Source organism: Lytechinus pictus, chromosome 7 (assembly GCF_037042905.1).
Source record: "Lytechinus pictus isolate F3 Inbred chromosome 7, Lp3.0, whole genome shotgun sequence".
Taxonomy (NCBI): Eukaryota; Metazoa; Echinodermata; class Echinoidea; order Temnopleuroida; family Toxopneustidae; genus Lytechinus; species Lytechinus pictus.
In genome coordinates, this window is record NC_087251.1 from 27,405,145 (window position 1) to 27,430,801 (window position 25,657).

Genomic DNA, 25,657 nt, shown 5'->3' on the forward strand with positions numbered 1-25,657 from the left:
GTGCCCGGTTTTGTCCTCACGCTAAAATCAGTTTAACGAGGCTAAAGCGATCTTCAAAACGACATCACGAGGTGGTTTTCTGAACCAGCTTGGAAGATCGCTTCCAAGACTGCTTCGACCATTCTCATTACACGTTAAACTAGTTACCACTAAACTAGTTTTATGATGGTAGTGAGAATGGTGTCTAAGACAATATGAGAGTGAGTAGGAGGTGAAGAAGAGGAAGATTTTAAGAGAGGAAAGAAAAGGAAATTTCAGATATTGCAGTAGATGAGCAAAAGAAAGTGGAGGAGGACTAGGAGAATAAGTTCCATACTCGGTGTTTTGCCACTATTAGTGATCAACAGTAGCAATGTGCCCCTTGAAAATCATGGTTTTTCTTTTTTAACGTGAAGTTGTGAACGCAGTTTGTGTAATTTTTTCAGAGTCCTGTAGTCAGGATCCCTTCTAAACCCTTAAAGGAGTTCTGAATTTTACTTGTCCTTTCTGTAATCTGTTTCAGCGAGGCTTCACACAGGGAATATTCCCAGAGCATCGGAAGACTGTATCTGTCATTCAAGTACACAAGAGAATCTCAAGGGGTATTCCAACAAACTATGAGCCAATCTCTCTATTTAGCATAATCAGTGTGGTTATAGAAGCAGTTGTCAACATCCAACTATACTTTCTGATTTCAGGTTAACATTTTGAATTTAGGTTGGTTCATAGCACTACTGACCTGCCCACTATGATTTCCTTGACAGATATGGAGAGGTTGGAATCATGGCTCAAGACATCAAAGAAGCCGTGGTAAATCATGGTACAGTGGACTATGTGCCAAGCTCAGATTCTAGCTGCTCACATGGCTTCAGAGTTATTTTTATGTAAATCTATGAAGGTTGTATTCTCTGTAGTAGTCATCTGAAACATCACTTGTCATTAACCCAAGGTTCCCTTCTTGGTCCTCTCCTCTTCTATGTATTAATGGTCTAGTGGTTTGTAGTAATGAGCTATGCCTGTAAGCTGACAACTCTACTCTTTTTGCACAAATAAGATACAAGTGAACACTCTTGTGTCATTGCCAGGTTGAACAGATAAGATTATGGGCAGCTAAAAGGAAAATCAAAGAAACAGTTTACAAGACCCAATGTGAATTCTGTGTTTGTGGCTCGGAATTTCATGAACACTGCCCGAAACAATACTTTCTGGAAACAAACTGAATGGTTATTAAGGATGTCCATCCATAGTAATTCGAGGAGTGTTCAGCCCTGTACGATAAGTTTCTTTCTTTGTTGAAGTCACAACTCCCCTCTTTCTCTTTGTTTCTGTAAGCAATATGGGACAATATTGAATTATACTGCTCCAAGGCAATTGGCATTTTGCATTTTGAAGGACACATGGACTGTACTCTATGCACATATTCTGCTGTTGTGGAGTACCTGCGGTCACTGCTCTGTTGATGTGTAGGGGGACATTGGACTGGTTCACATGATTACCATTTGTGTCAAGGTTTCGTATCAGGCCCTGTTTACAAACCAAACTTGTGTCCTGTAGCAAGATGCTAATCTGCATAAAGCACTTTACTGACAATTTTTTGTATGCGTTGTTTAGAGGCAGTTACTTTTTTGTTTTGATGACTAGATAGATAATCCATCACACGATGTCCTCTTTGAATCCCAGCTCTATTTCTATTAAGAAAATAATAGGAGTTATGTCACCATGTCAAAGAGATCCCACTTGATACAGTGGCAGTCATGCCCAACTCAGGGCCTTTCTCACCTTGACCTATCAATTATGCTAGTTGCCATATACTCCTGCACATAAAAATCAAGTGAGGTCACACCAGTTTGACACATCTGAGAGACCTCAGGTACTTGGCGATACCCAGGTCTCAGAAGTCACTGCAACTTTGCTGAATGGTTGTTTGATTTGGAATGATGTCTCTGCAATATCTTTTCACTTTCCTGCAGGTTTAACAGCAGTTTCTTTGACTGTTTCTCAAGTCAACTCTGTAATTGATAAAGGATGTTGCAGGGATGTCGCCAAACCCGCTGAAGGCTTTCCCTCAGAATGTGATGATTTTCAAAATGTGATGACTGTGATGATAATGGCAATAAAAGAACCAAGTATATTTCGTTTCCCTTCCCCCCCCCCCCCCCTGACCAGTCAGAAACCCAGCTGGTCAGGCCCGAAGATTCTACAGTCTATGTAGTACATTACCAGTTACCAACCAGTCCCCAGACCAGTAAACCACCTATTTACCAATTATAGGTAGTGTGTCATGAAACCTGCTTAATAGCATGGACACAGGAGCCGGCACTATTCTACTTGACACTATCACCTGATTTGTTCATGTGTTTGGACCTAGAATTGTATTATCCAGTCCTCTCAACATGTTCCATGAAGGTCCATGCACTTCCTTTTAAAAATTAGGAATATTCCATGAAAACATAGCTGTTCTGAGTAGAAAGCAGTGGAGAGTACTGTCTTATTAACCATGTAAATTCAAGCTCCCCGCTTATTGAGAAAATTTGCTTGCATTTGGTGCAGTTGTTTGTGTTGAGTAATGCCACATTTTATTGACTGGCTATTATGTTCAGTGAGCACCAGAGTTCATTCTATCTTCTTAGCTTGTTAGCTGCTACATTTATACAGGAGTCACCTAGTTCCAGTGTACAAAGACTATGGTCTTCTCTGCTGTATCTTGGGATAATGAATGCAAGAAAGTGGGATTATGCATAACAAGTTAACACCTTCCAGCATCTATGTCACCCAGTAATTTTCCCTAATATACAAAAAGTAAAGATGATTAATTATTTCATAAACAGTGTATTTTATGAAATCCAGAAGATCTTTAGAATTAATCCTTTGAGGAAACACTTGTGATTTGTATCTTGGCATTCTATACAAAGGCACTTCTTTAGGGTACGCAGAATGCGATTCACCTGATCAAGATTAAACATTGACACATCAGGTTTCTTGGAATTGGTTGAAAAGCAACTATTGACACTTCTTCTGAGTACATGTAAAAGTCAGAGCACATGCCCCCAGAGGGCCAAAGGAACAAAGCTACGATTTCCACCGTAACTCTGTTCACAGAGATGTTAACTAAAAAGCGATGTAAAGGACATGATTTGTATGTCTAGTAGATGTTAATGGGTTTCCATCAAAGTGTTTGATTATGTATTGGATTTCTATTTCAGCATGACAAAGAAAAACATGAAAATCCAGCAATTTGATATTTTGATATTTGATTTGTGAAGTTATTATCCTACCGTCACTTGAATGATTCATTAGATTATTCTTTAGAAATTAAAATATGTAACATCCGCAATCCTTATTTGTGATATAATCTGGTTATGCTGAATATTTTCTTTATAATAATATATAATAACGCAGTTCTTGTATAGCGCATATCACATTATGTCATAACGTCCCTATGCGCTTCCAAAGGTCTTGGATATTATTACCCTGGCTTTAGCCCCGCAGCCTTTTACAGCGCGGTGGCATTTCAAGGAATAAATTCCTGCCAGGTACTCATTCACCTCACCTGGGTTGAGTGCAGCACAATGTGGATGAATTTCTTGCTGAAGGAAATTACGCCATTGCTGGGATTCGAACCCACGACCCTCTGTTTCAAAGTCAGAAAACTAATCCGCTGGGCCACAACGCTCCACTTTCTCAATGCTTTTTGTATTCTTTCTTTTCTTAATACCTTGTCAGGATTGCAATTATAATTGAGTTACCAGCTAAATCATTAGTTTTGATTTTGAGCTATGGGCACCTTTACTAATTATCTTTGAACAAGGTATACAGCAATGGGTGCTTCAACATTCATTAAAGAAAAAAAAAAGAACTTGCCTTGAGCTTGCCTTCTATGCTTTTTGAAATTGTAAAACCAGGGAGGAACTGGAGCTTGTTGGCAGACATAAATTTATTTATTTTTGTTAAAAGTTTTAAACCTATAATCTATGTTTTATCATTAATTTGCTCTACTGTTAAAGCACCTTGAGCATCATACTGTGATGGAAAGTGTGCTATATAAATCTTATTATTTCTTTTCTCTTTCTCCCACTCTTTAGATTTTTTGATAATTACACACTAAATAACAGGTGGTATATCTTTTTTCCAAACATATGAAATTACAAATACATAAGCATGTTTTAACATTTTCATCTCATACTCGAGGAGGGGGGGGTCAAAATTTGTATTATTGTCACTATAGAATGATAAAGTGTGTTTAGCATATTTCATATCGGGTATACAGTGCGTAAATAAAAGGAAACGGGACAGTTTTGAAAAGTCTATAAAAAATTTGTTTAAAATTATTATATCTATATTTTGATGTTAATAGATGCTCTGAGATGTTATCTTTGAAATACCACTTTAAAAAATAAATTTTGTTCATGCTTGAGCGAACACGGGACAATTTTGTCGGGGGTTCAAAAAAAGGCTTGCGCCAAAATGGCAGAAATTAGACATTTGATGATTAGACTTTTGGCTAATCAGCAGACTTCCTCTTTATCTTTTCATTGTCTTTGCCATAATTTTTGTCTCACCTGCATAGCAGAGTGAGACTATAGGCGCCGCTTTTCTGACGGCGGCGGCGGCGGCGGCGTCAACACCAAATCTTAACCTGAGGTTAAGTTTTTGAAATGACAGCATAACTTAGAAAGTATATGGACCTAGTTCATGAAACTTGGCCATAAGGTTAATCAAGTATTACTGAACATCCTGCCTGAGTTTCATGTCACATGACCAAGGTCAAAGGTCATTCATTTAGGGTCAATGAACTTAGACCATGTTGGGGGAATCAACATCAAAATCTTAACCTAAGGTTAAGTTTTTGAAATGTCATCATAACTTAGAAAATATATGGACCTAGTTCATGAAACTTATACATAAGGTTAATCAAGTATCACTGAACATCTTGCATGAGTTTCACGTCACATGACCAAGGTCAAAGGTCATTTAGGGTCAATGAACTTTGGCCGAATTGGGGGTATCTGTTGAATTACCATCATAACTTTAAAAGTTTATGGATCTGATTCATGAAACTTGGACATAATAGTAATCAAGTATTACTGAACATCCTGTGCAAGTTTCAGGTCACATGATCAAGGTCAAAGGTCATTTAGGGTCAATGAACTTTGGCCAAATTGGGGTATTTGTTGAATTACAGCCATAAATTTGAAAGTGTGTTGGTCTAGTTCATAAAACTTGAACATAAGAGTAATCAAGTATCACTGAACATCCTGTTCGAGTTTCAGGTCACATGAACAAGGTCAAAGGTCATGTAAGGTCAAAGAACTTTGGCCACGTTGGGGGTATTTGTTGAATTGCCATCATATCTCTATAAGTGTATTGGTCTAGTTCATAATACGTGGAAATAAGAGTAACCAAGTATCACTGAACATCTTGTGCGAGTTATAGTAGTTTTCAAAATCAGCACTGCTGCTATATTGAATCGCGTGATGCAGGTGAGACGGCCAGAGGCATTCCACTTGTTTAATTATGCTGTCAAATTTTGTTTACAAATTTATTTATTTACCTGAATTATTTTGTTTTTCAGTTGAAATTCTTTTAACTTTGAATTTTCCTTCATAAGTAAGAAGAAAAGACTTTTTGTCAACTCAAGTAAGAAGATCTGCATTATTAATTGGGAGAATTTGTAATTATTCAAATCCTTTTATTATGTGAAACAAATTATGTTATGGTACCTATAAAAGACATGAATCCTATTTTCAAAGTGTTATTGAATCCTTCACGAAGTTTATGTGCTTGACAGGACAAACAGGAAAGGATTCATGTCTTTTAACGGCAATGGTGTATTGAGTCAATTTTGAAGGAGCATGATATGGCAGATCGGGTAAAATGTATTAAACAGTTGTGAAGCCAAAGCAAAAATTTCCACTTTCTTTATTAAAATATAAAATTTTGTGATTTTGACATAATATTCAGAAAATGATATCATATTTCACTTTCTATGTTTTCTGTTATTTTCATTTCCACTTTTTTTCTTGGTCATGAATTTTTTTATTTGGGGGGGGGGAGCACCCCAAGCCCCCACCCATCAGTATGCCATTGTTCAAAGGAACCATAACCTTTGTAGCACACAATCAAAGGATTTGAAGAAAAAAACACTCTCTCCCATACTTCGGTTTAAACAAAGATTGTTCTTGCCTAAAGAAGGAATATTCACAGCTAAAAGAAAACATATTAAAAAGGAACAACAGAACGATTCAAGCAAATAAGTAGATTTGGAAATGAATTTTGACCACATAATTCGAAAATTATGGCAAAGATAATTTTTAACCCCAGACAAAAACATTCCGTGTTTGCTCAAGCATGAACAAAACTAAATTATTTTAATGGCATTTGAATGATAACACTTCAGAGCACCTATTGACACCGAAATATAGAGATCATAATTTGAAACAAAAGTTTTATAGACTTTTAAAATCTGTCCCGTTTTTTGTTTATACGCACTGTATATGCCTCTGTCTGTGTTGAGGCAATATACATCATTATACAAGGCAACTTCTTAAAGGTAGCAGCCTCAATGTCTCACTCTTCAGAGTTGAGTTCATATCGTTTCTATGTCACCAAATCATTCTAAACATTTCATGGAAAAGCTTTAAATACATACATGTACATGTGAGGTTCTCAGAAATATAGGTAGATCTTTACAGTGATTGTTAATTTTAACGGGATAGCAATCAAGAAAATACTTTTTCTCTGCTGATTGCCAGAGTTTTCTTACCTGTGTGGCGATTTTTAAATTCAAGGAATCAATGCTTCTATATAAAAATATTGAATCTTTAAGGATCATTATTGTTGTTTTATGAAATAATATTTAAATTACTCAAGCAGGTGCAAGTAAAACTGTCCAGCTGCGTTAACTCTGGAAAAGTCCTCAATGCTTTTCTTTATCTCATATAAACCTTGTCAAAGGTGGATATTTATTCCCGATGCCCTTTGCAATGTGAATTATTTATGTACTAATAGATGACTGAGAATTATGACATTTTCTGCTATGATTGATTATTTCTCACCATTGTTCCTGTACTTGTATTTTCAGATTGGGTAACTTTGAGAAGGGTGATGACTACAAGAAAACATGGAAAGGAAATGACGATGGCAAGGTCAACTCTCACCAGCCAATGAGAGTGGAGGATGATCGTGACGGTATGGCAGGCAACCAAACCATGATTACAAGGTAAATCATCAACATTTTCTATTCCGGGGCCTGTTGCAGCAATCAAAATGAACATAAAGTTTGATTTTTTTTTTAACCACTCTGAAGCGTACACTTGGCTCTTAGGTTAGATTTGTTTAATTGCATTCAAAGGTAGTACTCTCTGCCACTGGACCCAAAGTTTTTTTTTTTTTTTAAATAAATGTATAAATTTACCAAACTTTGAGAAATAACATGGTAGGATTGATCATTGTCCAATTCAAATCCAGGTTTAAATTGCCATGCCATTGATGGCAGAATTATAATCATTGGTAATTTTTATCAACTGGGAGTGGTTCACCACGTAAACCAATGCAAATGAATAAGTACTCCCTCAAAACAGACTCTTACTAGCTCTTCTTAAAAAACATCTTATAAATGTTTTTTTTTTAATGATCGCTTCAAGGCTACAGAAGTAATGAAAGATTACCATGAAAATTCTAGCATCAATTTTTTATACTAAGAAATGGGAGTATGGTCAATACAGAAGTATTTATTTATATAATGTATACATTATAATTGCAAAAAAAGAGAGAAAATGGTTTAAATCACAATGTCACATTAAAAGGATTGCTATCATCAACTGACCTAAGCACTAAACCAGGATTTTTAGTCCAGCTTTTTTCTTTTTGAACGGCCAAGGCTGCTTGATAGCAATTTATCCCAGAAGCAGGCATGAGAATTGTCTGATTTCTTATCGGAATTCCGATTTTTTTTCCATCAAAATCTGTCGTTGCCGAGTTCGATGTGAATTTGATATAATATTTGGGGGGTAGCGAGTCACTGCGAGGCTGAATCTTTACCGGGCCGCGCCGGCAGAGAACGCACTGATCGATCCGTTGCTAGCTACGCTAGCTCAAGCAGCAACACGCACGGAGCGCGAGACTGCACCGCGCACTACTTCGGTCGCACCACTGACATGAACGATGCGAGCGAAAATTGTGCGGTGGCTTTAATTCAGTCTCTAGTATCAAAATGGCGGCATCCACACCAAAGTTCGTTGATCGTGATGGGGGGGAAGCGGACCCGAAAGAGATAGATAAATCCGTCAAAAATAGATGGAACTGGTTGTGGTGTGACCATATAATTTTGGAAGGCACTTCTGATGAACATTTGGCCGGGGATTGTATTCGTAAGCTGTACAATCAGGTGAAGCTTGGTGCTTATGGTGCAATGACAGCATAAGGTATGGCAACGGAGGTCTTAAAACACTGCGTCAGCATGCCACTGGAGACAAACACAAGAAGAGATTCCGTGAAAGAAGGACCAACTGCTGCCTAAACTTTGGTAATTTTTGGACACCCTGCAGGGGCGCTGCCCCTGGAACCCCGTCCGTAGGTTTAATTTCCTTTCAGATATTTTTCAAGAAAGTCATTCTCATGCCTGCTGAAGACTTCATACAAGGCCAAGGTTAGCGAAACACGGCCTCCAGGCAAAATAAATTAAGCATTTTACAACAGGTTTGGCAAGGCCCAGGTTACATTAAATGTCACCTGTTATGCTGTTATCTTAGGCAGCGTTTCTGTTTCCACCTGCCCTATCAAGGAATTACCTGTAAAGCATTGATACCTGATAAGGCGTTCACACCTGCCTGTAGCAGATGAAGTTTTTGTTATTATGAGCCTGAACATGACTTCACATCACAGAATTCTACTGGCATCTCATGAAAGGTTCTCTTAATGTTGAAAAGTAATCATCGCTTCATGGTTATTCTGTTTGTGGAGAACAAGTACTTTGCTTTCATAATGGGTGAGATGTGTGTATACTGTATAAGTTCATCTAGTGGCATCAACTATTACATGTATATCTGAATCAATGATGCAGGATTTTACTTGAGGTTTATTTGTTTTGCCAATGTATGCAAAGATCTGCATCTGACCAAATAGAATAATTCAAATTAGTTAATTTAATATTAAAGATTTAATTCCTTTGTTGATATTGTTCTATGATCAGCCCCATGAGGTTTTCTTTCGGCAGGTGTCTAGATAGCTCCCCGATAGTATGTATTGAGTTTAAGGGCATATTTCAGAATCTAGTTCTCGGTCAGAGTACTGTCCTTTTCAATATGCATTGATAAATCAATTTGTGTAGATGTTGTGCATTTACTTTCTCTTTGTGGCTTGCAATGCTCATTGTGCTCCTTTAAGAACAGTGGTCAGTATGGAATATTCATGATGTTTTGGTAATGTCGATTGTGCACCATTGTGTGTTGTTTTTGAGGGGTGGAGAGGAATAATCTTTCATGCAACATGAGCTTTTTGAAGCAGTTGATTTCTCGGACCTGTTCTGTATCACTGTAAATGGAACATTCTCAACTTCATAAGGTGCATATATTGTTGATGAAGAGATAGGTCACTTGAAACCTTCTAGCAAATAATACAATGGATGATGAATTGTTTAGTAAATAAATTTTCATGTGCATAAAACTATACATGACATGCATCTGTGTAGTCAAGGCAGACCAATTCAAAAGATAGGAGTGTAATAGATAATTTGATACATGCAGTACCACTGATGATTATTCTACAAGAATTATACCACTTACACCATATAAAAGATAATGGAACACACTTATGGATACCTAGCAATAGGTCCATTGTATACCCATTTTACATAGGAATCTACACACATGTTCATGAATGATGATGCACCCATACCACATGGAACTAATGGTGTGTACAGAAACAATGTCCAACTATATACTGCTGTGGTCTTTACAATTCCCACCTGTTCCCCATATAAGAAACTAACGATGTGCATATAGGAAAGGAGGACTGCCAAAATGTATTCCTGTGCCACATTGGAAGCCCATGATATCACATACAGATACCAGTTGAGGGAGTCATACTGAAGGTATTCCCTCATACTTTGTAACTATAAAACACTTTTGTGTAGAATTTTATTATAGAATAATTACTACAATAAATATTGTTGGTCTTTGTCCAGAATTCTGGCATTACAAATTAAACAATAAATCCAATTCAGTATATTTTTTCCCAAAAATTAATATTGGTTATAAACAGAGATGAATAAAGTTTTAAAACAGTTATAGACATTATAATTTATTTCACTTGAGATACATATTAAACAAACTAATATCACTCGTTTCTCAAATGCTATCCAGATAACTTGGAAGTTAATATAGGCCCTTTTGTCAAGTTTTAATGTGTCCAACAACATAAAAGGTTCAATATTGATAAATTAGTTGTTTTCAAGAAATAGACAGTGTGTTGCCTTTTTCTAGGCAGGTGTCAAGCATTGGATACATATAAATGTCTTAGTTAAGATCCGGGAATTGAACTCCAGATCTCAATCAGGAAATACCAAAGGTTATGTACCCTTCAACTTCATGGATACATTTCAAGGGTTTATTTCCGAGGATGGAATGTAATTCTGAGCGGATACATCGTAATTCAGAGAGCTCTCTTGCAGTATTTTAGTGTACATCTGCATGTAAAGGTCTACGACTTTAGCCTACATGACTGTATTTGGATTATTGTGTACTGTGCACATAATAAGGGCAGAGATAAGACAAAATTGTGATCATGGCAACCTCAAGTTGAAAGTAATCATAATGGCCCGTATTCTGAACTCTGGTTTAAAATAACTCTGGTTTAAAGTTGTGGTTTAACTATGGATAGCCAAATGTTGCACACCTGTATATGTTCAATTTATTTTCTCCTTTGACATTCAAATCATTAATAACTATCTGGCAATGCTACTGAAATATTTTCTTACATCATGAAAGCAAAGGGATACAAAATAGTAAACATTTTAGCTTCTTATAATTTTATCACAGAGTTAGACTATGGTCTAGGTTGAACTAGACTTCAAAATTCAGGCTTATGCATTTTCAAATGCTTCACAATTTTTTCTTTTAGGAAGAAGGTAATATTGAAAAAAAAATGTCTATTTCAGATGCCCTCTCATTTAAAATTTGTCAAAATATTGCCTGTTTGCTTTAAACCTGATGATAACAAGTGTTCATATTAAATGAAATAGCATCCTTAGAATGATGAGCTTATATAATTAGATGTTATTGGGACTGTCCTCTTTTTCACTTGTGTGAAATGAATAGACTAGTGAAGAATGTAATTATTTAAAGTCCCCCCACCCCCCAAAAAAGGAGGGGTGTAAGTTTCCATGGTTTGTGCTATAAGTCATTATGAGCAGAAGAGGGAGAGGAGAAAGAAGAAGAAGCAGGCGATAGAAGATAGAAGAAGAAAAGAGTGGAAGATGAAGAAGAAGAAAAAGAAATCTAAAACATAGATGAAAGAAGATATTGGGAAAACTCCGGTGTAACTTAAAATGAAGCCTAAAGTCCTGAAAGTTTGGTAGCCAAATGTTAAACAAATTTCCATTTTTATAACTAGATGTTCAATTTATTAGCATACTTTGTACTTAAATGCTGCAAACCATCTTGAAATGGTAAATACATTTAGTTTTCTTCGCCATAATTAAAACATGGGAAACATCCCAGTATACTCACAAGCTTACAGTATCAACAAATATTTGACAATAATAAATTTGAAAATTTTTAGCCTAGTTTAGAAGATCGCTTTCAAGACCGCTTCGATCATTCTCATTACAGGTTAAACTAGTTTCCACTAAACTAGTTTTAGGATGGTAGTGAGAAGAGGGTCTAAAGTGATTAAATCCCATGAAGTTAATTTGTTGGAATTTATTGAGATTTTATTTTTATTTGAATATTAGTGTCTTTTGGTTATTGTATAAACAAAGATGGGTGTCATCAGTGATATTTTAAAAGTGGTGATGCATATTCTTCCCAATAAAGTGGGGGATGGACAACCCACTCTGTCCACAGTATTGACCAGTTTTTATATTGAAACTTTATCTGAGATGAGCATTGTTTACATTTGATAATACTTGTTACTTGATATTTTGACTTTATTCAAAGAATTTATCTTTTATTGGGTTGACGTTTTGTAATTGACTGATAAACATAGACATGCATCACCTGTTATATGCCAGCAAAGAAAAAAACAAGAGATACACACATATTGCTTGTACGTGATGAATCACTTGTTATATTGTGATTTAATTAAATTTTTGGTACATTTATAGTAGTTTGAGAGTAACAGGACCCGGGCAGGTGCTATCAAACCTTAAGGCAAAAGCTGATGAATGGATTCATTTATTTTGTGTCGGGAGAAGAGAAATACCAAAGGTTGACAACTTGATAGCTATACACACTGACTTTAGTGATAAGGATGGAAGGGATGTCTGTTCAACTTGTGGTCTGCTGTGTGGGAAGTGATGTTTTTGTCCTAACTAGGAGAAAAAGATTTGTGATTTTTTTTTGGAATAATTAACCACCGAATCAGACAGTACGTTCTAATTATGCATTAAGGACGTTCCTATTTCCCTGCAATATTTTACTAAATTTTTATTGCAGAAGATCTTAATTCGAATGGCACATAATGTGATAAAAATAATAAAATTTATTATTTTAAAAGTTTTAGGTATTAGAATAATGATTTAAGCTAAGGATTACTTGTTGCTATTCTTAATTGACATGAATTATCCATGATTAGTTTTATAATTTTTATGAGTTCAAATTTTTGAGCATTTTTTTGTGTGCTGGTTAGCCAGAATCTGATAACCAGTAATTATTTTATATTGGATGGCTCAGAATGGAATACAGTACCAGAAATATTCCAAGAGTTTGGGCAAATATTCCAAGAATTGCAGATTCGTGGAATACCGGTATTGGCCCTAACGAGTGGAACATTTTTATATTCCATGAAATAAAGCCATCCAATATAATTATTATCTATCTCATCCCCCCCCCCAAAAAAAATAATAAGAGGGAGAAATTTGATTGAACAAGTCATATCACTTGAGACATATGCACTGAGATCAAATTTGGTCTTTACATGTGATCGGCATTTGGTTCTTTTGGTTTATCTTGCACCGCGTTTACACGCTGTTACAGCTCGCGGTGCAGAATCGGCTCGCATGGCAAACACTGGATCCGTGCGCTTTGAAGTACGTCATAATGGTAAAGTAAATGAAATGCGCGCCAATTGCCGATGCAGAATTGGCTTTCTGTTTACACGTAGTAAAAAAGCCGATTCTGCATCGGCTCGCGGTTCTGAACCTACTACTTTGGTGGTGCAAAATTGCTGATTCTGTACCGAGAGCCGATGCAAGTTAATTGCGTTTACACGCAACAAAAAAGCCGATTCTGCATCGGCTCCCGGTTCAGAACCGCGAGCCGATGCAGGATCGGCTTTTTTTAATGCAGCGTGTAAACACGGTAATTGACTGTCATTGTGCTCAATGCTGTGCATCGCATTGCTTTTATTGTTGTATGCGTTGTATATTTCACGCATTAGTGCATACGCACTAGACTGTTGAATACGGTCTGACATTCAACGGCAAGTTTTGTACGGGAGCCCTTGGGATATAAGTCATACCCCTTTCCTAAACCCAATAAAACCCAATTATGCGGCTAATAGCAGCATAATTTGGTCGTAAAATCAGAGGAGGACAAGAGTTATCCGCATTATTCTGATGCTGCTATTATCCGCATAATAGCGGCATCGGGACAAGATTTTGAGTTTATGAACGTATTTCCAAATAATGCGGATAATTGCCATGGTGCGGTCACAAGGTCACCCTTTTCCAACACAACCGCATCGGAGGGGGCGTGTCCAGTTGTCATGACGATTATCCGCCTTAAAAATAATGCGGATAATTTTCGGAGTTTGTGAACGCAATTTTTATTGAATTATCCGCATTACTCTTAGGCGGCTAATTGGAGGATAGGTTTTATTGGGTTTATTAAAGGGGTATCAGATTTTGGTCCTTTGAGGGATACGCTCTGGTATTTAACAGGCAATTGATGCAGACCAAAATAAGCATTTTTAATGTATCGCTATTAAAAACACTGTATGTAGATGATAATGAAAAATATATCTGTGAAGCACTAGAAAATCAGAATATCATTCTATTTGATTAGGTGCAATAGGACAATTAACCGTTTTATCTGTTTGGACGTCATGTTTCTTTAGAATAACAAACGATGCTCGCGAGGATGAGATGGACGAGAACTTGACCCAGGTAAGCGGCATTGTGGGTAATCTACGTCACATGGCCATCGACATGCAGAGTGAGATCGGAGCCCAGAATCAACAGGTGGAACGCATCACCAGTAAGGTAAGATACAAGCTCCGTTATAACTATGCCATCATTCCTAGCTCTCATACTGCATCCTCCATACGTACTATATTAAGTTGTGGCTTCACAATGAAATTGGTAGGTTTTGGATGCATCTTTGCCCGCAGGCGCACATCAGCAGATATTTTTGCAAATAAAAACTATTAAAAATTTGTCCAAGTATTGAGAGTCAATGCAATCAAAACAGGCCATACCCCATTCGTTATTGCTATCTTTCATAAAAGCAAGCGCATGTGTAATTTTTTCACACCATATTTTTTGTTGTTGCTTAATTGATATGCGGCAAAGCAAACATGTTTTAGTTGCAAAATACCATGTGGATTTATTTTTCTTTCCTGAATTTAAAGCTGGTCGAAAGCATAACATGCACTTTCAAAGCCTTAACAGAAGATTAGGTGGATATATTTAGTTTATTATGACATTATTTATATACTGTCTCCTAATCTATCATCACCATTTGAAAAGCTCCTTTATATTTTGTCCAGAAATACATTTGCCAAGCATTTCAAAAGCCCTAGGATTCAACATTCCCTTGCTTTGCACTGAATAGATTATCTTTTATTACTTTTTTGTAATAGTGTGAAAACTAGGTAATGTATATAAATTTTGAAGGGTGTATCATCTGTTTATTTTTCACAGTAGATGGTTAATTTACTTTATTAATAATTTCCTGCCAGGCAAATACAATCATCATTTTATGAGTAAAGGTTGCTTCATTATTATTTTTATGTAATGATTGTGACCGATTGTATAAAGAAATGTTTGTTTAAAAAATTCTGAATATCTGAAGAAATTGCTAGAAATGTTTTTATCACCCCCCCCCCTTTCCCGATAAACCACTGTGAATTATTCTATGTTAGTTGAAATAATGTTGAACTAATGTATGCTATCTAGTGACTCCCATGTCACATATTGATCATATTTCATTCATCAAATAATTTTGATTATAAATCATAATCTCATGCACCTCCACTTGCATCACATTGTTTTAATTCACTTTAATTGTCATAATTATTCTTGATTGAATGCTGACATTGCTTGGAACAGTTGTAGACAGTTAAACATTCTCATTAATTTTTCATATTTGTATACATGTGCTTGAACATACATGCAATACATTCACTTTAAATATCTGTGTACATTACAATTAAACATTCATATTGCAAATGATCCTGCAGATATTTGGATGCTATTTGACTATTTCTGTTTCCCATTTTAGTTTTCTTATTTTTTGAGAGATTTATTATCTGAGTAATTGACTATGTCTATTTTAGACAGGTGTAAATCATTCTTTATTGTAGCACTGAAATGAAAAGAATTAGAAAGTAACTGTTTTACTCACCATATATGAAAAATAATATAGTATACCATTCTGTATTCTAGTCAGATATAGGCTGATTATGGTTAGAGGGGTCATTTCCAAAAATGATAAGTCACTGAATGCTTATCAAAGACCCATGATTTTCAAAAGAAAAAAAAATATATTCCACTTTATTTTTATTTTTTTCATTAGACTTTGGATATTTCCCTTTCCGAGGTTATTGTATGATTTACAGACACTTTGAATTAAGTGTCCACCTTGAATTTCATCCACACCTATTCCAAATTCCATATATTTCATAGAATATTTTATCAGATTGTATGGTATGCAACTGTTGTAAGCAATGCAAATTCTGTTTAGGCTTTGATGTTTTGATTATTTCATATTGCCTGACAATGCACCAGTGACTTAAGCACACTTTTAAGTATCATTTTCTACATCACCCTATGATTGCTTCGCGTTCATATGCATTTTTTAAATTATTAAATATCTAAGTTTGTTATTTGTGTTTAATCTCTGCTAAAACCATTCAGAGGTTAATGCTTTTTGGATTTTATTTCAAATGTTTTTATCAATTCTTTTTTTTAACTTGTCACCTGAGAAACGTGATGCTTGAAAAAAATAAAAGTATCTCCAAATTGATCAACAATGTGATAATGCATGGTTAATTTTTTTTGGTTCAGTTAGACTTAACCGATAATTAGTGGATTCATTGATAACTGTGTGATTTCTTTGTTTGAAACAGGATTGATAGACATTGTACAATGTTGTTTTTTCTGAAATAAATAATCCAAAAGAAGTGAACTGGTTGTCGTGTATTGTAATAAAGGATTTTTAATATTTGTAGGGATTTGGTTTATATTTGATACTGATTTTCACAAAATACTATGTCTTTTGAAAAAGCATTTGAGGTGTTTAGTGAAATCAGCCATGTCAATCCATAGTTATGATTATATATGACCTTCAAACATGACAGAAATGTCACATTGGCCTTCTAACTATTAAGATTAAAAAGACTTATTGATGAACATGCATCTCAAATAGCTAGGGTATGAATAATTTTGTGCACATTAGAAAATGTCAACTCAGACGAGAACCTTTAAAAAACTTTGAGAAACTTTTGTGACTGACCTGAAAATACAAAATCATTTCTAGTTTAATACATTGTACAGGTCTATCAGCCTGTTGTTTTATAACACCTTATCATGTTTCAAGCATGACATCTAAACTTTAGAGAGAGAAAAATGTATGCTTATGTAAAACTGCTAATATTAGAACTTACCACCCACACGGGAGAGAAAAACAAAATAATTTGACAATTTCTGTGCGTGCATGATGGATTTTGCGCTATCCCACACACCGACCCAGATGCATTGATCACTTATTCCTTCAAATATCATCTTTGTTTTCCCATGTGGCTTATTCAAGAAGTTCAGTCTAAGCTTTCCATTGCTACTTCAAAGAAACAGGATGAGAAAGAGCTATGCAGGATTTTGAATTTACACCCACTCACTCCCCAAAGTGTTTTTGTGCATTTGAAAAATGACATCATATCTATTCCTTGTCCATTACATCAGAGTTAACTAACCATGGAGATAATTTTGAATTTTGTGCATGCCTCTTGATGATAAATCAAATTTCTCATTCAGAATTGTTTTGTTTTCCTGTGAGGGTTAAATTTTATAATGTTGGTTATGGATATCAATTTCACCAAGGGTACATGTGGTATTTGTAGCATACATATTGTATGGGTCTAACCGTGACCAATTACATATTTAATAATCCATGTCAAGAATTCCATTTCTTAACCATGTTTTCACCCCTTTTGCATCATGGAGCTATAGCTTTGAATGATCAGTGTTCTATGAAAAATTACACTTTGTCATTCATTGGTTTTTCTTTCTTTCATGATTTTAACTCATTCGTTCTTTTTTTCTTTCCATTTGTTTTTTTTATATCTGTTTCTCCCACACCCTACGCTGTACACATGCACACACTCACGCTTGTACATCACACGGTTTGCTTGTTAATGTCGTCTTTTCATTCTTTCGTTAACCCATCTTCATCCCCCCCCTCCAAACGTGTTTTTACTTTGTCAAACAACTTTAGGGTGACTCTAACGTGGAGCGCTTGGCTGTAGCTAACAGCCGTGCTAGCAAGCTTCTGAAATAAACCCTTACATGGATTGCTATGCGTGGGGATGGAGTTGCACACCACACCCAGTGGAATCATCCAAGATTAATAAAAGATTAACCATCAAAAGCAGTTCATACATTTTTATTTGATTTTAGTTATCCATCAGGAATACTACAACTGCAATGAAAATAGTTTGGAGTACTTTTTTTCTCTCTTGAGAATGACAACACTTAATTCTAAATTTTCTGTATGTTGTTTATCATGAAAGCAATTTACCGTACTTGATTATTTCATGAAAGCAAAGTAGTATTTTGCTGGTATCGTATATTTTCTCAAGCACATCAGTCTGAATTTCCCCATTTTTGCCTTCATGCATATGAATGGCTCTTTGATATAAACCTGACACAATACAAACATTTTTAGTTTAATAGGCACAAAACACATCATGCTTGGGATCCATCTATTGAATTGTATAGATCCTAAATGTTTTCAACCGGAACTATATCAGCTATTAATTTTTAAATCCTCCCATTCAAACTTAAAACTCCAACCAAATATCATTGTGAATAAAGTTAACATTTTTCCCCTGCAATATTTACCGTGTCATTTTTTTTATTGTCAATGAATGAAAGAGACTTCAGTTCGAGAAGCAAGAACACAAATCAATTCAAATTATGTCGAGCAGCCTTGTAGAATATATAGGCTTAGTAAGATTCAGAAATGATGTAAAATTGCAAAATAACTGTTTTTACATATTTTTCAAAAGAAACCATACAATTTCAGTATTCTATATTAATAGGGAATGTACTAGCAATCACCATTTTGGGTATTATTTTGTCGCAGAAGATCATACGCAAATTTAAAGGTTAATAATCCATCCTATATATATCTCTTCTGGGCCCTGTTGCATAAAAGTTACTATTATGGTAACTACCATGGTAACGATGATCATCAGCCAATCAAATCCAAGGATGCATAAAAATGCTAACTTTTATGCAACACTGGCCCTGGTCCCCTTCCTGAAGTCATAAATTAGTCAACCACAGCTTGTTATAAAATGGGTGTTACCTTTTGAGAGTCATTTGGATGAAGCCATGCCTAGAAGACATCTCTCGATATTATTTTAAGCTCACAGAACAAACTTCCCTGCAATAAACCTTTATAAATTATCATTCCATATTACTATTTCTCAAGTATCTGTGTGATTCCCCCATTCATGTACCCGTCTTTGGATAGTGGTTTGATAATTGTTTTATCTCACATAGTTTAGTGCGACCCCTTTGCTTCTCATATAATCTCATATTTAATTGTATTCTATACCTATTTTATATATCATTTTACAGGACATGTCCTTACTTAATCCCAGTGTTCATTTAATAATTGTTCTCCAGTTCTCTGTAATCTGGCAAAATGTAAATCTGTCCTTTTGAAAAACTCTATGCAATTTTCTGAATGTTGAATGGATGTTTGAACATAAAGTGATGGTAATACTGAAATTGCTCCCCCCATTTTGTCTTTTGATGGCATCTAAAATTGTTGCAGATGTAGTACGGTTTTGGAAAGGATTTCTTAGTTGTTTAATCATGGTACAGTTGTGTAAAGTTTGTGACCTTATTCTCAAAATTGGCAAAAAAGTTTTGTATTGTTATTGATTATATTGTAACTGGGTTAAAGTGCTTATCCATTTATGAAAAAAAAATTGCCACAAAATTTTCCTTACAAGTCTTTTTGAAAGACAATTGAATATTGAATTTTAGAAGTTATAATTTTTTGATAGAATTATCCTTTTGTATATTTTATCAGACAGCAGTCTTTTATTTATTGCATCATTGCGTGGAAAATTCAATCAATTTCTGAATATAATTACCAGATATTGTTGGTTTTTATATGATCCATCATTCCTCCCACCAATTGTTCTTGAAAACATCATGCAACATTTTATATTAAAAGAAAAAGAAACAGTTTGGCCCTTGTTACAAGCATTTTACAATTGGAAATAGAGCGCCTGAAAAAATGTAGCAGTTTGATAGAGCATTATGAAAATTTTCACACACAAAATTTGTCATGAATTTGTTCATTGTGTCCTAGGGTATGGCCACATGAATACCTGATAATTAGCAAAAGTGATGAAGTGAAGTAATTACTCCTGGTTCATTGCTGTTTAGAACCAGGCCAATTTATAATCATTCCATTAAGACCAAGTAGGTATTCATGTGGACACATAATGTGTTATCATTAGACAATTCCCTGAAAACTTGGGCTGTGGATGATTTTAATGGGATATGGTGTCCATAATGCCAAAATTCCCCCAAAAACGAAATTTGATGGAATCACTTCAGGATCTATTACTTGCATGGTCCTAATGAATGCCTAACTTGGTCTATGTACATATTAAAGTGTAATATATTTATAGGCCTATATGTATAACATTCCACATCAGATTCATATAGACCAATATTTAAACTCCTAAACCTTTCCATGGCAAAACCTTGCTATACCCTCCCACTCACTTACACATCTAACTTGATATGATTCATCCTTCCTACTAGCATTTTGTCCGACACCTACTCCATGCATCAGACCCACCATATTATTTTTGTCATAGCTGTTAGAGCCATCCACATTCTTTTATTATTCATACCAATTTTTATGAACCTAATTCAGACTTTACCAATCCTTTCTCTCCATATATCAAATTTCTCACCTCCCATGCATTGCCCCAAGCTAAAAGACATACCCAATCACCTCATCGTTTCATCTTCTTCAAGGGTCTATATATCGTCCTCATTTCCTTCCTGTTTTCCTCCTTCAAAACAAAGATCCTCATCAAGTTATCCCCCATCCTTTGCCTATTTTAAGAATGGCTCTGCATAATATTTAGCAAATTCAATAATATTGGCCTGGATTTGGTTCAAACGATTTAACCCAACCGGGGATAGAAGAAAAAAAATAGAGTGAATATCTGCCCACGCATTGAAGGAGGAAAGCATACAAACAAACTTTGATACAGGGTCATATGAAATGGGGGATTTGTGAATACAAGCAGGGAACTGCTGTCAAGTTTTTCCTCATGAGAAATGTCCTATTTTGGGAAAACAAGTTATCTATTTGACGGAAGTGATTTGGTGAGAAGCTATATAATGTAGGTGAAAACATTGGAATGCTTACTTCTTAAAAAAAAGGACAAATTTACATTCTGTTATTGGCTTGAAAGCAATATCAGTTTTGGTTGACATTTTCCTCAGAGAAGTTACTTTACAAAGATTATTATTAAGTTCGTGATAGAGAATATCATTATCCTCCAAAAGCTTTAACAGTCTTTTATATTATCTGAAAGGAAATGAGATAAAGTTTATCATTGAATGAACCTTCTCGGGACTCAGAGAGTTGCTCTTAGTATATTGATTGGACATGCTTCCTATTTTCCCCCTTTCGGGTTGTGTTTTTAGGAGTACCATAAAGTGAATGATTATTGGTTAACGTAGGATAGCATTATTAGCATACATGAGTGTGAAAATAACTCTTGTGCACAAGACCAGTTTTAAGTACACTGCCATGAATAGGAAGGAACAAACTATAGCTAGAAACGCTTTTCCTCAAACTTGCCATGATTGTGTATGTATGTTCCATCGTGCTTGCCACGCTTCGTGTGTATCGTCATCCTCCACCTGACAGATGGCCACTCAGTCTCATGCGACCATAGGGCCAATTATTGGTAAACACCGCCCTCTCTCTCCCCCTCTCCCTCTCCATGTGTATCGTCACCACACCGCAAGCACCATGCCTGATATATATTTTTATCCTTTGCCAAAGAAGCGCTTGTACTCAAGCACTGACATTATGGCCTATGATGAAAGCTAAAAGGGCATCGACTCATATTACAGTGCTAATTGTTAGCTTTCCTTCAAGGAGGTGCTAACAGTCTGGCATCTTGTTCTTGAAATGTTGGCTATACCACTCTTTTCGGTTTTTTAGAAGTCATTTTTTTTTGGGAAGTTGTCACAAGGGAGTCAACTCCATGGAGTCAATTCTTTGTTGATGTCACCACAAAATCTATGCAATGCAAGTTAAGATTTGGGTTTGTTCAAGGCTTTGCTTCCTTTATTATCTGGAGTCATGCTGGCCCTGGTCAGACCTGAATTTACTCTTTGCCTGACCAAAACACTTTCACATCCACATTTTGGCTGGCCAAGAAAGTCTTGATGAAAAAATGATTTCAGTGAATTCTCCCCTGATATTAACTTCTTTCATATCGAGATAGGGAATGAAATTCTATGAACAGTCACATTCTACCCCCAAATCCCCATTCCACTGCTGTTGATGGCAAGATGTAAAATATTTGCCATCTTCTTTCCTTTCTAATAATAAGAAATAACCCTGTGACCTGCTCTGGACTGGGTCTGTAATGTTATCACCCAAATTTCCATTAAGTTTTATCTCTTCTATGTACCTTGTGTGAAATCTGAATGAGCATAGTCTATAGATTATGTCCCTTGGTCTACTACTTGTATCATCCATTTGCCCTTTAGTATGATCTCTTTCTATGTTATGTCCTTTGAGTATGATATCTCTCCATTTACCTCTTTTTAAGTTCTGAATAAGCATAGTCTTGAACAATATCATGAATGTATTTGTTGCCCGTAACTCACGTTCACAATGCTTGCATGGATTTCTTGTTATTGCATCTACTTTTCACCAATTACTTTGATATTCATGTCAGTTACATTTCAAGTTTATTTCAATTGCTTAGATGCTCTTATGACATTATATGCATGGTAAATCTTTTTTATCTGTCAATAATAATCATAATACTAACCACCAAGTCAAGATAATGCCAGCCATAATTACTCAAAATGTTATGTTCTTGTATATTCATTCCAGTGCAGAAACAATGCTGCAAGTGTAATGCTGTGTAATGATATTTAAACTAACCTTTTCCTTCTTTTAAAGAGAGAACAGTGCGCAGTGTTCATGTTGAAATCGTTACCTTTATGTCTATTCATTATGGAATGATTATGTTTGTTTGCCAAACTGATACTTGTGTAACATGCAATATATACTCTTATGTTAACCCTCATGTTGCTAACTACTTTGTCTACCAATCAAGATGTGCCGTCCCACCAAATAATGTCATGTTCTGTCTTTTTTCCCCTTTCTCTCCTTTTTTACCCTCTGATCTCACCCACTCACATACAATCCACACCTTCTTCACATATAACCCCGCCCTCCTGACATATAACCACGCCTTCTTCACATCATTACGCCCTCATAACATAACCACGCCTTCGTCACTCATAACCCTGCCCTCCTAACACACCACGCCTTCTTCATACTTAACCCATCATAACCCTACCCCTCATTCTTTATCCATCACTCCCATGATGACTGCTCACTTTGCCCCGCCCACCCACCTCCCCGACCTATGACTTCTGACCTTTACCTGTCATGTGACTTCCCCTGTCTGCAGGCACGCCTAAATGACACCCGCATTGATATCGCGAACAAGCGTGCTACCACAATTCTGCAGAAGAATTGAAAACATTACCACTATGCACTGTCACATGACTTGATCGATCATTGTCACCTGTTCTCCTACATACACGTATATCTTGTATGTACCAGTCACATGTGCAGTGGTATGTTACCCTTTATGACATGAACATTCATAATCATTCATTCATTGTCACTCATACTTTGAACATATTCAGATAAGAGCTATGATAGGTCAGATTCTATGATCATGTTTTTTATGATTAATATGTAAAGTTAGGCAAGGAATAATGACAAAACTTTTTTCCTCAACTGAAAATGGGCATGAATTACCAGCTGCATTCAGTTTACAATGTGCAATATTCAAGATATAATATGTTGGGCTGTGCATCTAAAAACAATGTGACGACAATTGATCTACATTCCGCTGGTGAATAATATTACATTGATATTAAGAAAAAAACCTGCAATATGTTTGTAAGCTAAAGAAAAGTAGAAAAAACAGTTAAATTTTTTTTAAATTTAAAACAGTAATAAAGTTAAGCTTGTAATTATGTTATCCTGTCAAATTATTGATTTTTTTTAAATGATTAGTGGAATATGAATAAAAAAATCAGGGTATTGTACAACTAGGGTTTGGTTGTCTTCATTCTTTTTAGAATCCGTTTTTGGGGCAAAAAAATGATAATGAGAAATGCTGTCATTCTTTTTGTTTGCTCAGTGTGTATCTTCTGAATGTAATTACCTGTGTTGGTGCAGCAAAATGCAATATTTATGGAAAATTCCAGCTGAGAGTTTAACAGTGTAGAATAGGCTATTATATTTATCAATTTGAAGCATGTAGGATTCCGAGGCTGAGCTTTAGTATTAATTGCTATTATCCTTGTGTAGTTAGCTCAGGAAAGATATAGATATTGTGTATAAATGACTGTCTGCAAAATTTTATTGATTAATTTGCCTAGAAACATATATGTATGATATAATCCTGAACTATCTGTTTGTAAATAGGTATATGTAATTGTGTATCCTATATCAATAACTATATTATATGCATATAATATACAATGTGTGTTTGCTTTATATTCATAGCATCAACAGATATATATTCTATATTATGAAGTTATGTGCCAATTTCAGTTGGTAGAGGTTTTTTTCAAAGTACTAGGACTTGTGTGTCACATACTAAGTGAAAAAATGTTTTTATAACGTTTTATTTTTAAGTATGTGTCTTAACTGAATTCTTGCAGGAGAAAATTATTTCTGAAGTTTTAATTAGGATTTTGGGGTTCTTTCATAGCTTAAAATCATATTTATGATTTGATTCTTAGTACAATATGAATCAAGTTGGATTGATATTTCCACAACTTGTACCAAAAAACAAAAAATAAAAATACAGTGCCTGAAGGGCTGGACTTTTGCTTTCAAATTGTAGTGTAAGGTTCTAAAGTAGCTACTTGAAAATCTTTTAAAAGATATGAGTATTTCTAATTTATTTCAGAAATTTTGTTGTTGTTATATGTTTGGACTCTTTAATGATTGAGCTGTTTGTGAGAGAGAAATGTTTATTGCCAATTTTCTTGTAACTTTGTCTTGTCAGAATAAATTGGAGATTAAACATTTGGTTAATAGCAAAATTCTTGCACTTGACCTATAATCATTAGTAGATTTAGAATTAAGGAATGTAAATAATTCATGTGTGAATTTGCTACATCTGAGTACTATTCAGACAGACTATTTATTTTCCCTGTTTGAAGTAATGCAACAACATCAATTTGTACATAGATTCAATGAATGAATTTTCTTTCATGAAAGCTCGATTGTGATGTTGCGACATGATTATTTTATTTAATTTGCAATTTTTCAGCATCCTGAGTCTTATTGTACGTTCACTGATAATTATTATTAAGTAGTGTTAATTTTGATTAAAATCGTGAATAATTTAGTGTTCTTCCTTGTTTAAATTGATACTGTTTAGCATTTTGTTTGTACTTTGCTAAATCTTGAATACCACAAAATAAAATACAAAGATTTAAAAGAACTTAAAAGCAAGTCAAAAATAAAAGTAATGAAAACTAAATATTTTGTTTTTAAATTTGACTTTTGTGCTAATTGTTGAGTGTAGGATAAAGGATGGGGTGTTGTGTGAATTTGTTGGGTCATAGGCTAATGGTTTAAAGAAAGATCAATCCCAAATTTTATACACAGTGAAACATGGTGTCAAAACTACACCACCGGTGTCTTGAGAACTACACCAGTGTTACATTTAACACACTAGCGTTATAAAATTCTTT

General features: G+C 35.2%; 1 protein-coding gene across 4 annotated transcripts in view; it reads left to right on the forward strand.

The window, feature by feature from the left end:
• LOC129264638 (synaptosomal-associated protein 25-like) overlaps window positions 1-25,440 on the forward strand; it is a 58,711-nt gene extending 33,271 nt beyond the window's left edge. For 2 of the 4 annotated variants that reach the window (XM_064102380.1, XM_064102381.1), the window contains exons 5-7: window positions 7,061-7,198; window positions 14,254-14,398; window positions 23,344-25,440. In XM_064102380.1, coding sequence (XP_063958450.1) covers window positions 7,061-7,198; window positions 14,254-14,398; window positions 23,344-23,412 — 352 coding nt within the window. In that variant the 3' untranslated portion in view covers window positions 23,413-25,440. Of the gene's footprint in view, window positions 1-7,060; window positions 7,199-14,253; window positions 14,399-17,849; window positions 22,237-23,343 lie in introns of those variants that run through there. The other 2 variants (XM_064102382.1, XM_054902546.2) reach the window with 1 other exon arrangement.
• The last annotated feature ends 217 nt before the right edge of the window (window positions 25,441-25,657 follow it).